Genomic DNA, 12,787 nt, shown 5'->3' with positions numbered 1-12,787 from the left:
TGTTTTCATTAAATAAGTAATGGAATAATCCCTTTGGAGTTAGCTGTAATGGTTGTGGCATCTTGCTTGTTTGAAAGGTCAACAGTCCAACTCAACAAATGTAATCATGCAGGGAGACATTTCACCTATTTTATTGGAAAATCTTCAAAATAAACAAAAATGGCACAGCAGTATACAAATCTCAAAATGCATATATAGCCAGTAGAAATACTGCAGTTCCCTCTGTGTAAATTACTTCTTTCATACTAGAAAATCATTGTGATAACTGGGCAGGTGCTGGTCGATACACACACATGCTTCCTCTTTAAGAGAGGATCAACTAAGTGTGATTTGAGCGTAAAGGCCCATCAATTATATGTGCGTGTGTGTTTGTTTAGTTGCTAATCATAGTGCGCAACATGCCAGTATTGAATGAATATATATATATATATATATATATATATATATATATATATATATATATATATATATATATATATATATTTAACTCTGTGGGTTTGATTCAAGAGCTTTGCATACACAGATCGTTCATTAAATGTTTTTATATAAATGAATATTCAAGACATAGCTAAATGATAAATACATAATATATCCATGTTAGTGGCATTTCCAGACATAAAAATGAAATTACTATAAATTACTGTCAACCAGGTATGTGTCGAACATTCTTGACTCCAATTAGAAAGTGAAAAACAAACACTGATAACTGATAATTACTAATTAAACTAAAAGTGAACAATATTATTTTGGAGGGCGCAGAAAGGGGAAGCTGTCATTTAAATGTTTGTCTGAAAGAAACCTGGAGCAGTGAAGAGAGCTTTGGGTTGTCGGGCTAAGCTGGACTGAGTGGGGCCGAGGCAGAGCAGGCCAAGCAGAACCATCGTTTTTTCCTTCAGGCTTGTCTGATTTTGGATGGGGTGTAGTTCTTGTCCAAAGACTCGTCCTGTAGAAACATGTGCAGGCATCGTTCGTTCTGAGCTAGAGGGTGACCTGCCACTCTGAAACACACAAGAGCAAAAGGCAGGTTTGAAACCTGAGAGACAAGTTCAAAGACACGACTTGGAGACATGGAAACAAGAATGCACCTTTGGACTGGAGTACACACATGAACGACACAGTAAAAAATGTACCGCTAGATGCAAAAATCAGAGCGTAGATTCAGCATCTATTGTCGATAGTATTTAATGGTGTTAGAAGTGTAGCAGTGTAAACAACAGCAACAGTGCTGAAAGAGCTAACAGCGTTAACCAAGGGGGGAACCAGAGGGTGGGCTGTTGGTAAGGCATGCAATATCAGCTGTAAATGCTGTATCAGGGCAGTGCAGGTAGCCACTCGCCAGTGAGATACACTCACTTGCACTTAAAGGCACACACAGGCAGTCAGACTGACAACAAAGCACAGAGAAGCTTAGAGTAAAAAAAAAAAAAAAAACACGACTGATTTGCTTACAATAAGCTGCACAGTTAAACAACCGTGTCAAACATCTTCCCATGTTTCAAATATACATAAAACTATAAATGACTGCACAACATAATGCTCTGATGCAAGTTAGAATTGATGCCTAGTGTCAACCTGTTATATAAAGAAAACCATATTTTAAAAAAATGCCATTATATGCTCACGGCCTTGAAAAAAAAGATAATTCTTGATTTTTGCCTTTAATTGACAGCTGACAGTGTAGATATATAATGTGTCCTAATGTCATACTACATGGAAATTGTTAGTCAACATTCTTTTTTATATCAACAGAGAATGATGCTGCCAATTAATGTTGCTCCAAAACTGAAATAGTTATGTTTTTATTATATGAGGTGTTCCAGCCATTTCACAAACAACCAACATCAACTGTTATCTTTTATTTTGTCCATTTCTTTTGTGCAAAGCATTGTGGGAGAATAGAGTCAGACACACAAAAACAGTTTGCGGCACATTGGTAGCATCGAGGAAAGGAACCTTTATTGCATGCTACTCCTCTTATATAATGGCATCACTCTACTGTCTCTTTAATAACATTTAGTACTAAAGACGAAAAACTCAAAACCTGCTGAGAGTTGGTGTTTAGCCTGGGTTTTGGACATAAAAAGTCTCTCGTTGGACCGGGAATGCTGCGAGCACACAGTGTCCATCTTGACCACGAGGCTGCAATGAAACCGTAGGCTTCCATCTAACAATCTCTGCAAAATTTAGTAATCAATATGGCATTAATAAATCAAGTTAATGGTGATGAAGCCTGCATGATGGTGAGAGTCAGTGTTATTGATGAAGCGTTTTACTGACATCTTGAAAACTTTGACCATCCATACTGTACAGGGCCTGAACTGCAGATTTAACTTTTACACACAACTTAGGCTAAGTTTACCTTGAGGCTTTGGTCAATGTGTCTTCTCCCACATCCATATTTATTATCCAATGAATGCTTAAATTAATCTGCATTTTGTTATACCCTTTATTACCTATCATACAGAAAACACTGTATAAATCGTACCAAAAATATTGTATGACTGGGACTTGTTCTCTCTGTTAAAGCCACTTTGACATTAGACTTCAATCAATGTCCCTTCAGACGCAAAAGGAGCTTAACGAGAACAAGCCAGTGCACCTGAGACCCTAAAAGAATCCCGTTTTTTTTCCCAAACGGTAAATTTCTCAGAACAAAATCACATGATGACATCGTACATATGCATCCATCTTAACCTCTCACGGGAAATATTTTAGACAAATTAAGCGGCTCGGGGGAAGCATTGACGGTGGTCTAATAGCAGGGCAATCACTGGAGAGAGCGTGCCTGTGCCTCAACATACCCTGTTTAATAGCTTTTGGAACTTGAGACGTTGTCATTGGAGGACACGGTGCAGCTGAAGCATGTTAAAATGTCAAGACATTGCTTACTTCTTTTTTTTTTTTTTTTGAAGTAGGAAAGAAGCCCATCGTGTGTACCTGAAGCATGAATTATGTTTGACTAGTCTAATCAAAAACTGATGGTTATCTCCTCTCCTCCCTCTCACTTGTTTCAGAGCGACAATCATGTTTACCATTCCAAAACATTTCCTCTTCACAATGCTCTCAATCACAGATTAAACAATGCTGCCAGCCACATCGGGCAGCATGAAGTCTGAACAATGACATGATCAACAGCAGGGTTTCATTCATAGGACGTGAGGGGGGCAAAATCTTAATTACCAACACATACCCATCTTCCTTAAAAAAAAAAAACATATTTATGGATTATCATTTTCTCAACTGTCTTTGAGCACTTAATATTCAAAAAGGAAACATTGATGCATTTGCACATGAAACAAAGATAATGGCCAAGTCTGCAATCAAAGCAAATAATTACAATCACACTGTAACTTTTATTGTTCTACAGCTGAAAATGAGGACGCGCTGGATCAAAAATAAGCAGAGGTACACACACGATCCAATGGAACCACGCGCTGTAATTTCAGCTGCAATTATCATAAATTATGCATCAACAATAAAACAAATGTGGGAAAAATGATGTTGTGGGGGTGCACACTTGAGTCCTCTTTGGTTGTTCTTTTCCTTTGCGAGGTAATTATAACAGAGAATTAAGGAGGATAGGGAGAAAAAAGACCTGCCTGTCTCTGCCGGTTCAGTTTGTTAACAATATGGAGAGAAGTGAAAAAGTTGAATCCACTTATTGCACAAAGTGTTTTATTGTTCTTGAGAGTTGAAATAATACCTCACTAAGGCAAGAGGTGCAAACAACCGCTGCTACAAAGAAAAGAAATGTGAAGGATGAATTGTTTTAAGCTCATGGCAAAGTAGAGAAGGAACAGAAGGAAGAGGGAGAAGATGTGGAAAGGCTTACTTGTTGAGAAACTGCTCCAGAGCCTGCCGCCGCTCTTCTATGAAAGAGTCGTCAAATATCCCATCATCCCCTCGAAACGGAAGCTGCCGGAAAAGAGCTTTTCCTGGGAGAGGTGGGACGACCACCTGCGATAAAAGAGCATTCACAGAAAATCAACAGCAGCTAAACAGGCAAATATGACTTATTAATACCAAAGTAAAACGTAAAAGAGCTCATTGAACTATGATCATCATGGACTGGAATAATCTGGTGAGAACATCATTATGGGCCATTTCAAAGGCTAACAATGAGACGGGACAAAGTCTGGGGGACAAACCCATTTGGATCTTCTTTAAAAAAAAATTTTTAAAAACTGCAATGATTTGTTTTTTAACAACTTTTTCTCACATACAAAAACATTGCATATGTGATCAATGTCATATGCTGATTTAATAAGCCAAGTACTTTGTGTAGTACTCCAAAACCTTTGTGTCGAGTTCCCCACAATGGCTCACCTTGCTCTCCCTTTCCAGCTCTGCTCTGAGCCACTCAAAGTCGCTGTACCGCCTCCGTACACTAGACTCCTTCAGCTTGAAGATTGGTAGGTTGGTCTGTGGACACACACAAGTTTGTAAATTGCTATACAGCTGTCTTTAAGTGTTACCTAGATTTACAGACACACTTTCCATTAACCTGCAGATGGAAGAAAATTTTTTCATGAAATGACAGAGATGGTCTTTAATTCTGGGAGCCCACGTTTAGCCAGTGCTTCAAATCCCATTTAGTAGCAACAAATACTGTAGTGTCAGTATAGCAGCAATGCAACCATTAATGGTTTCATCCTCAGACAAACTAATATTGCTTGTTTTGTCTGCACCGAAACATGTTTTTGTTTTGTCTGCACCTAAATATATTCCGATTCATAATAACATAATATAAGAGAAAAACGGCAAAGCTTCCCATTGGAAAAGTAAAGACCAGAAAGGTTTTGGCATTTGTTGTGTAAATTACAAGAAACATTGCTAATTTTGAAACAGTCCAGCTGGCGAGCATCTGTGGAATGAAGCGAAATGCGTTATAGCTCCGTAAGCGAGGAACTTCGGTCACACAGAGGGAAGACAAGCATTCATTTTTACATAATGCCGACACTGCAACGATACCACGCTGGTTGAAATCGTCCCTTTAGAAAAATCAATTATCAAAATTGCTGCTTTTAACTTGTATGATCATTGACTAATTAATAAATCAACAAATGTTTCAGCCTATGTACAGTATATAGAGGTTTTCCTATCCATAATTGAATTTTATGTACGCAAAAAACATCACTTATGTTTTGCTCACCAAGGTTGCACTCCAATTCTTTTAGCCATTTTTTTTGCATGTTATTGTCCACCAAAGCACAGATGTGTGCATAATTCTAAGCCACTGTTGACAAGCACTTGAGAGTGAATTTCATATTAGAAGGGCAAGATGTTTCGACATTGACAGAACATTGAGCAAACGGCACATTACAGCACAATGCCAAATCTCTTCAATAGTCCTGACAGCACATGGCCATCGCATGACAATGCACAAACAGAGGGAGGGGGAGGAGGGCAGGAGGAGAGGGGGGCGGGAGTGAATGAGCATTTCATTGGCAGGCCACATTCACAGAAGGTCAGAATTCATGGAAGAAGGAATCCCGAGAGAAAAGCAATCGAGCCAGTAGGTGCAGCATGAATACAGTGTGAGCTGCAGACGGATCGATAAGCAGCCGACTGACTGTGTGCAGTAAAGGGGATGGAGCGTTAACTGGAAGGCTGAGTAAATGGCTGAACAAAAGAGAGGGAGGCGGTGTACGTGGTCATAAAGGAAGAGCAGAACAACTAGAGGGGTTGGGTGCTTCATCTGGTCTGTGCAGGACTAATTGAGGAGGAGGGAGAGCAGGAGTGGTCTTTTCACTCTCATGGTCTCTCCCATTCAGTCTTTTTCCTCTTTATTTCCCTTGCTCTGCGATAATAAGTCAGAATTTCTGCCCTTGAGACTCCTCTTGTGGCGTTTCAATGGGGAAAATGCAGGCATTTGTTTTATTCTCTCTTTGCGCTCTCCTCTCTTCAGTCAAAAATGATGGATTCCCAGATTTGGTAGGAACGTGCAAACTCGTTTGATAAAATTTAGATAATGACAATGAGAGCTGCCTTTCAACCGACTGATTTCCTGTTTGACTGTAAAACAAATCTTAAAATCACTGAAAGATAATCTTGGTTTATGTCACAGTATACATTCATCACACCATTATAAACACATTACTAAAACTAGTGCAGTCCTGCATTACATATATTTTCATAATTTGGTGGATGTAGTTTGTAAGGCTCTTAGATTACTTGTTTCTATTTTTTCCCCCATTCCATTTTGTCAATGGAAGGTAGGCTGAGAAACAGAAACATCTGTAAAATGTAAAGTATACCATAGACTTCAGCCTACTATTACCACAACTTTTATGAAGGTTGGATTTATTGCGGACGTGTTGTATTATTGCTATATTCTAAGCTGTGGTGCTAATAAACTAACAGCATTACTTTGGATGAAAACAAAATCAGGGATAGGACCATCACACTATTTAAGCTTCTTTTTCCAACAGCAGACTGTTCTTTATCATCTCTGTAGTTTGTAGAGGAAACAGGTCTTACCCTGTCCCTACATAACTGTTTTACAGTTTACTTGTCTTGTGTTGTGAACGTTGATAGTTACATTATCTTCTGTATGCGATACCACCTGATTTCTAATTCTGCTTTACAAACTCATTTGATTAGGCCCTAACTTCAGTGCTTATTGTAACAAAAGCTGTTTCACTCTGACCCCGTGACACAAGCTTTGTTTTCAACCACCACCACCGGCCCTGCAGTTATTTTTCAAAAACAAACAAATGATTTTGTATCTGGTATCGTTTTATGAACTTTGCGGTGCATGCACACGCCCTCTTTTCCACTGGGCTTTCATGTGACTCACCAGTGCTGGAAACTTCTCTTTCCCACTTATTTAAAGTTCTCCCCAGGTGAAGTTGTCAATGAACCCCTCGCTCTCTGTCTTTCTCAGGTCACAGGAAAAGTGGATTATCTTAGCTTTATCACCCCAGTGCTCTAGCATTAACTTCACTCTCCTCTCACCGTGGCCTGTCCCCGCTGCGTCATGTTACCTCACAGCATGAAACGCCGCAAAGTTAATCCCCACCACAACAGATCACAGTTACAGGTAATCTGCCACCGCCGTGACTCTAATCCCATCATGTGCACACAGAAAACACTTAACCACATGCAAGCACACACTGACGTACATGAAGAATGCCTGCACAGGTGTTTAGTATGAGGTTTGACCAGTCACACAGTTAACAATGTAGATATAATCGCCCATTGCATTCAAGTCGTTTTTTGCGCACACACAGTCGAACCCGCTCTACTCTTCTGCACACAATGAAGCTAGCAGTGAGAGTGTAAGGAAAGAAAGTCACCTGGCCTTTCAATCCTGTCGCCCTGTGATTAAGAGATTGGCCTTGCAGGACATGGGGAGGAACGAAAACGACATAACTGAAAAATGAGAGGTCTCACTTCCTCACACACACTGAAAGAGGCGGCACATGAGAGCTCTACAAGTCAAAGATAAGGTTTCCCTGGCATTTTCTTTTTTCTTCACGGCTGGTTAAAGGTTAAGGCCCGAGTGTCTCAACTTACTGGCCCTGCAGTGATTGGGAGGTGGGACCAGTCCTATTTCCTCAACTGCCTAAAAAGGCACACTTTGGCTCTCTCAGTTTCTACATGAGAATAAAACATAAAAGAGGAAGGAAAAGGACCATGAAACTCATTAAGTTAGCCGAAGGGAGAAAAATACAACGTCCAAACTTTGAAAAAGACAAAAACGTCATGTTAAAAGCCGGTTTAGAAGATGTATCTTTTTTTTTTCTTTTAAAATGGACAATAAAGCTAGATGTAGCTTCGTCATATTATACCTTCTATCTTCACTTTCCATTAGGAGTGTACAAGGTGCAATCTCTGCTCCATAGGAAGACCATGTGATTCATAATGTGTGGGATACAATACCTTCGGCTCATTGAAAATGGGTTGAAGAGGGACTCTTAAAAAAAACAAGACAGAGAAAGAGCGAGAGATGGGACAAAGATCACTCATCTCCTGCCAGAACAGTTCAAGGCCACCATGCATTAGCTTTTAGCAGGATGGATCAAGTCAAGTTTGAGTGTATGCATCCTAAACCTCCCCCGTGCCCTCTTCTTACCCCTCCCGTATACTCTCCTTTCAGAATAATAGCATAAAAAATGGCAACATAATACCTTCTCATTGCATCATATTCTAAAATGAGGAGGGGGAAGACAGTGAACAAAAGCACTGGGGCTTGGTCTTTTGCTCTTTGCTTTCCATATACACTCACTCGTTCACTCGCTCGCCGGCTCCTGCGGCCCGACAGCATAACCTCTCTCCGACTCGCCGAGCTGGCAAAAAGCTGCTTTGTTGCCATAGTATCAACTCCCACTTTTGATACTGTCATTTCAAGTAGGATATGGTAGCCTTGATACAATATGTTCCCTATTTCCATTAAAATAGTTGTCGAAGAGGATGCTGTAGACTTTGGATTACACTTGACTGTGCCTGACAAGCCCCCCCACCCCCCATACACACCCACCCACTCCCCATCTCTCCCCATTTTATTAATGACCAAAGGCACCCGCCCCGTAGCCCAAATGGAAAAGAGAAAGAAAGAGAGGGATAAGCAATGGGAGAAGAGGAGAGGAGGGGTAGAAGACTGAGCGAGAGTGAGCGACAGAGCTGTGAGAGGCCTTTTATGTACTCTTATCCATAAACAAAGTGAGAGCCCAAAGTTTGCTCCCCTGAATGTACTCTCTGGATGAGATGGGAACCAACTAAAGACAAGACATTTTTATAATACACAATAGGGTTGTGTAGTGTATCCCCCTCAAACCCACCCACTCCAACCCCCTGTTTGCTGAGTGTCCAAACAAATACAGTACGCTGCTTCAGGAGGTCCTCTCTCAAACTAGAAACCCATAAAAACATTCAAGTCATAAGATACTACCCTACAGAATAGCTCTGTCCATTAGAAACATGATAAACATGTGCAAGGGCAGAAAAGAAAGGACACCAAAGCTACCGGTTTTCTGTGCTTTTTATGTTTGAAACTACGCTTAAAACGAAGGAATTCAAGTGAGAACAAAAATCCATTGTTTGAGCACGACTCTGGACATTACAAGTCCGCTCAGGCAAAATGAGATATCCGCCTCCTTTCACCACGAACTTAGCTTCCACTTCTTTAAAAACCTGACTGAAATAAGCAGAATAATCCCATTGATTTTAAACACCAACGATGTGACCTGCCTCACAGCCAGTTGGCTTCTCACAGGATAACCCAATCTTTATACGGTGTTTTTCACCACGAACTTGATGAACATTAAAACCCTGCCATTGAGTTACAAGCCAAATGCATACGCTAACATTCGATTAAATATAGTCAAACTAAATTTTAGAATTATATAGCCTCTGCTGTGGTGTTTCCACTATACATTCAACCATAGTTATCAACGGGGCTTCGGTAACACATTATGAGTTAGGCAACTGACTGCACACAGCTGGGAGTGAAATGGGATAAGTGGGCAATGTGATGAGGCTGGTGAGGGGGTGGCTTTCTGCCCTCCCATGGGTGGGGGAGGTAGGGGGTAAGGATGGGGAATAAACTCCTGCTCCCCCACACCCTGGCCTGTTTCATTCTTCTCTTCTCTCAATGAGGGGATTAGGCAGACTCTCTCACTGCGGCCACAAGGGCTCTCTCGAGTTCGAGGTGGATTGCAGGACAACAGTGGGAACTGTAGACAAGGGAATGAGTTATAAACAGAAACTGTCTGGCATAATGACATGATAGAATTACAGTTTCTAAATATTATAAGTGAGATCATGGAAACAAAAAAAGCAAAGCGTAGTCGATGCATTCCATGCCGAGGCATTGTGGCTAACACTCTTAACATGCTGAAGATGGAGTAAAATGCTTCTAAAGAAAGCTGAAGAAAGGAGAAGGAGAGATGCAAAGCAAAGTTGACACCACGTTTGTTGAGAAGTGAGGGATGCGCTTCTTCTGTGGTCTTATGCAAAGCAGGGTCACACAGGGCTATGAGGTGCACAATAATGGTGATTACACGCATATGCTAATTATTACACGCTAATCAAGTACAGTAGCCTTATATTCAACCCTAATGCCTGGAGACGGCTTCTCTTCCCTCAACCCATTTCTTTAAGGTAAAGCGCAACTATAAATACTTTAGAGCTGCTCACCAATCTAAATACTTCAGGCCACTAACTACAGGGGTGTCAGTCAACTGTAATGACAATTTAAAGATAAGCGATTGGGCAATCAGGCTGAGTGACAATTTCACACTCAATACATTTCATTTGGTGACAAACATGATGGAAAATGAAGTGTGCAAATGTCTTGAAAACGGTTCCATTATGAAGATAATCATACCACTTTCTTGTATGTTTGTGTTGGCCACCTACTAGATAAAAACTCTTGGAGCTGATCATATTTTAACTGAGCAGTGAGCACTGAAACAATGCCTAATATAGGCTTGACAATTCGTTCTTGACCTTGGGAGGTGAAAAACAAATCAAACACAAAATAAGGTCCAAGGCCCTTAAAGTTGCTTTGCTCTATAGCTTTTAACCTTTGACCGTCTTCAGCAACTCATTGAGTTTGCTCTGGTGTGATTGAACTGTAGATGTTCAAACTTTTCATTGCCCTATACACAGGATGTCTTGTTCATGTGGGTTACGTTTGAACATTGACAGTTCGATGACAACTGAGCAAACTCCTGTCTGCTGATAAAGACTGTGTGATATGGTCAAAAGTTCTAAAACATATTGGTAGCGATGTTTTTTTGTTGTCATTATTTTAGTATGATCATTGACACATGAAACCATCCAAAAAAATACACAGGATCTGTATTTTGCAATAGCCAAGATTGTATAACCGTTATTCTCCTCCCTGATTTCTCAATAACATTTCTTCTGGACAGTGTCAGCCAATAGTCGCATGTGTAGCACAAGCATTTAAACCCACATGCTTCTTCACAGTAATGTAAATGCAGACACCACCAGCAGTATACACTGTTACACTTTTCCCTCAGCTCTTACTATAGGTTTATATTCTTAGCTTTTGTATGTGGATTTGATAGTTTTATTTTTTTTTCTGTAAAATGTTAAAAATGTTTTTTTAAGTATTTTTTTGTCCACCTTACAAATGAAGCACCTCATGGAACTTAAAATATTTAGAGTTAAATGTATATTTTGACTACAAACTACAGAGTACAATCATTTGTTCTCCACTATAAGTTCTTCAGAAGAGTAGGAGGAAGGAAATGTGTTGAGGGGGGTGGGAGAGACTGGAAAGGATCAGGATGCATACTACATCCTGTCTCCAGTTCCAGAAAAGCTGACATGCTGTGTTATGTTCCCCTTTGGCCCACTACTTTGGACGACTTTTGATGAATAACCAGTAAAGTCAGGTCAAGTGAACCTTATTACACCTACCAACATCTCACTAAAATAACATTAGTATATGTACATAAAAAGAAAAAGCAGATCATTTGGTCATACAGGTGTTTTAGGTTGGGCATTAAGTGTATGGCAAGCAATTATGTTATCTATTCTTTGCGGTCAGAAAATGGGGTGTGGCTGGAGTTCAACTCTGAACTGCTCGGAAAGGCTTAAAAACTTTTAAGAGCAGTTATTTTATCATCGTTTTTTCAGCTTGCTCAGTGGGTTATATAACTTTTATGTGACGACATGTGACTTGGGTGTGAATGGGTAAAACAGCTGCACTGTCACAACACTGTGGAAAAACATTTAGGGTTCATGTAAACAAATTCCCTTGATTAGCAGAGCGATACCAACATGTCTGTTACCATTAAATGAAACTACAATGAAGTAGTTGTACTTGTTAACATTGTTGTACAAAGCTTTCGATCACATAAAATATTTAATTAAATAACATCGACCCATCGCTAACGTCAGTATCTAACGTTAACTCGTTAGCGCAATGTCAGCGAGCTAACCAACTAGCTAGTTTGACGAGCTACTAGCCCGCTTGCTAACGTTGGTTAACTCATCTGCACTAAGCACCTCCTCTTTGTAGATAATCACTCATACATTTGAATATCGACGTCGTTATTACACGTCCGTCTTTTTGACAGCGGTGTGCTTGATGTCAAAAGTCAATACTTATTTTGACGACAGGAATAACGTTAGGTTGCTCAGGTAGCTAGCTTAAAGCTACTTGTTTCTGCAGGCTCACCTTCAGTCTGACTTCATACGTAGTATATCTTGTCCTGGCAACTCCGATGGTCTCAGGGTTGCTCACATCAATCTCTAGAAAATTACTTGGGGGTCCATAAGCGTCATTTAAATTCTGAGGCTTAGAAAAGAGCCTTCTTGTGTCAGCTATGGTATCAGCCATTTCTCCCCTGTCCTTCGAGCAGCTGGAATAGTCAGTTAAGTCAGCGAGAATACAAGTATTTACATCCCGTTGGTGACCTTCAAAATAAAACACTTGGTAGATGTTATCTCCGCGTAAAAACAAATATAGACAAAAACGACACTTTATATCAAAGATGTATATCCCCTTTCATATGCTATGTTTGTATATGTACTTTCCAAGTGATTACATTGCTAACACATCTAAAAGGTATAAGAGTAACTTTGATATTGAAGGCAAAATAGGAGACTTCCGGTATGGCACTGTGTCTCACTATCGCGAGCTTGAAAAGGCCAGAGCGCTGCACTTCCGATCAGCTGAGGTTCAGCTGACTGTTCTCTGCCAACAGCCACTCGGTTTGTTTACAATCCGCCAGCGGACACATTGGACATAATCACGTTTTTGGAAGATATTTATAACTTTAATCGTTGTAATTGTATAATCGGAGCA

General features: G+C 40.2%; 1 protein-coding gene across 1 annotated transcript; it reads right to left on the bottom strand.

Annotated features, from left to right (window-relative positions):
• Positions 1-475: 475 nt before the first annotated feature.
• snx3 (sorting nexin 3) lies at positions 476-12,348 on the bottom strand. Its single transcript, XM_068576920.1, has 4 exons — positions 12,158-12,348; positions 4,327-4,422; positions 3,833-3,957; positions 476-998 (listed from the first exon to the last, which is right to left on the bottom strand). Exons 1-4 carry the CDS (start codon positions 12,317-12,319, stop codon positions 893-895), a joined length of 489 nt encoding a protein of 162 aa, XP_068433021.1. The 5' UTR covers positions 12,320-12,348; the 3' UTR covers positions 476-892.
• Between the last annotated feature and the right edge of the window lie 439 nt (positions 12,349-12,787).

This window comes from Clinocottus analis, unplaced genomic scaffold, assembly GCF_023055335.1.
Source record: "Clinocottus analis isolate CAN_PGR_092001 unplaced genomic scaffold, fCliAna1.0.p SCAF_15, whole genome shotgun sequence".
Classification (NCBI taxonomy): domain Eukaryota; kingdom Metazoa; phylum Chordata; class Actinopteri; order Perciformes; family Cottidae; genus Clinocottus; species Clinocottus analis.
Note: the sequence above shows the minus strand (reverse complement) of the source record. Positions and strands in the feature narration are given on the sequence as shown.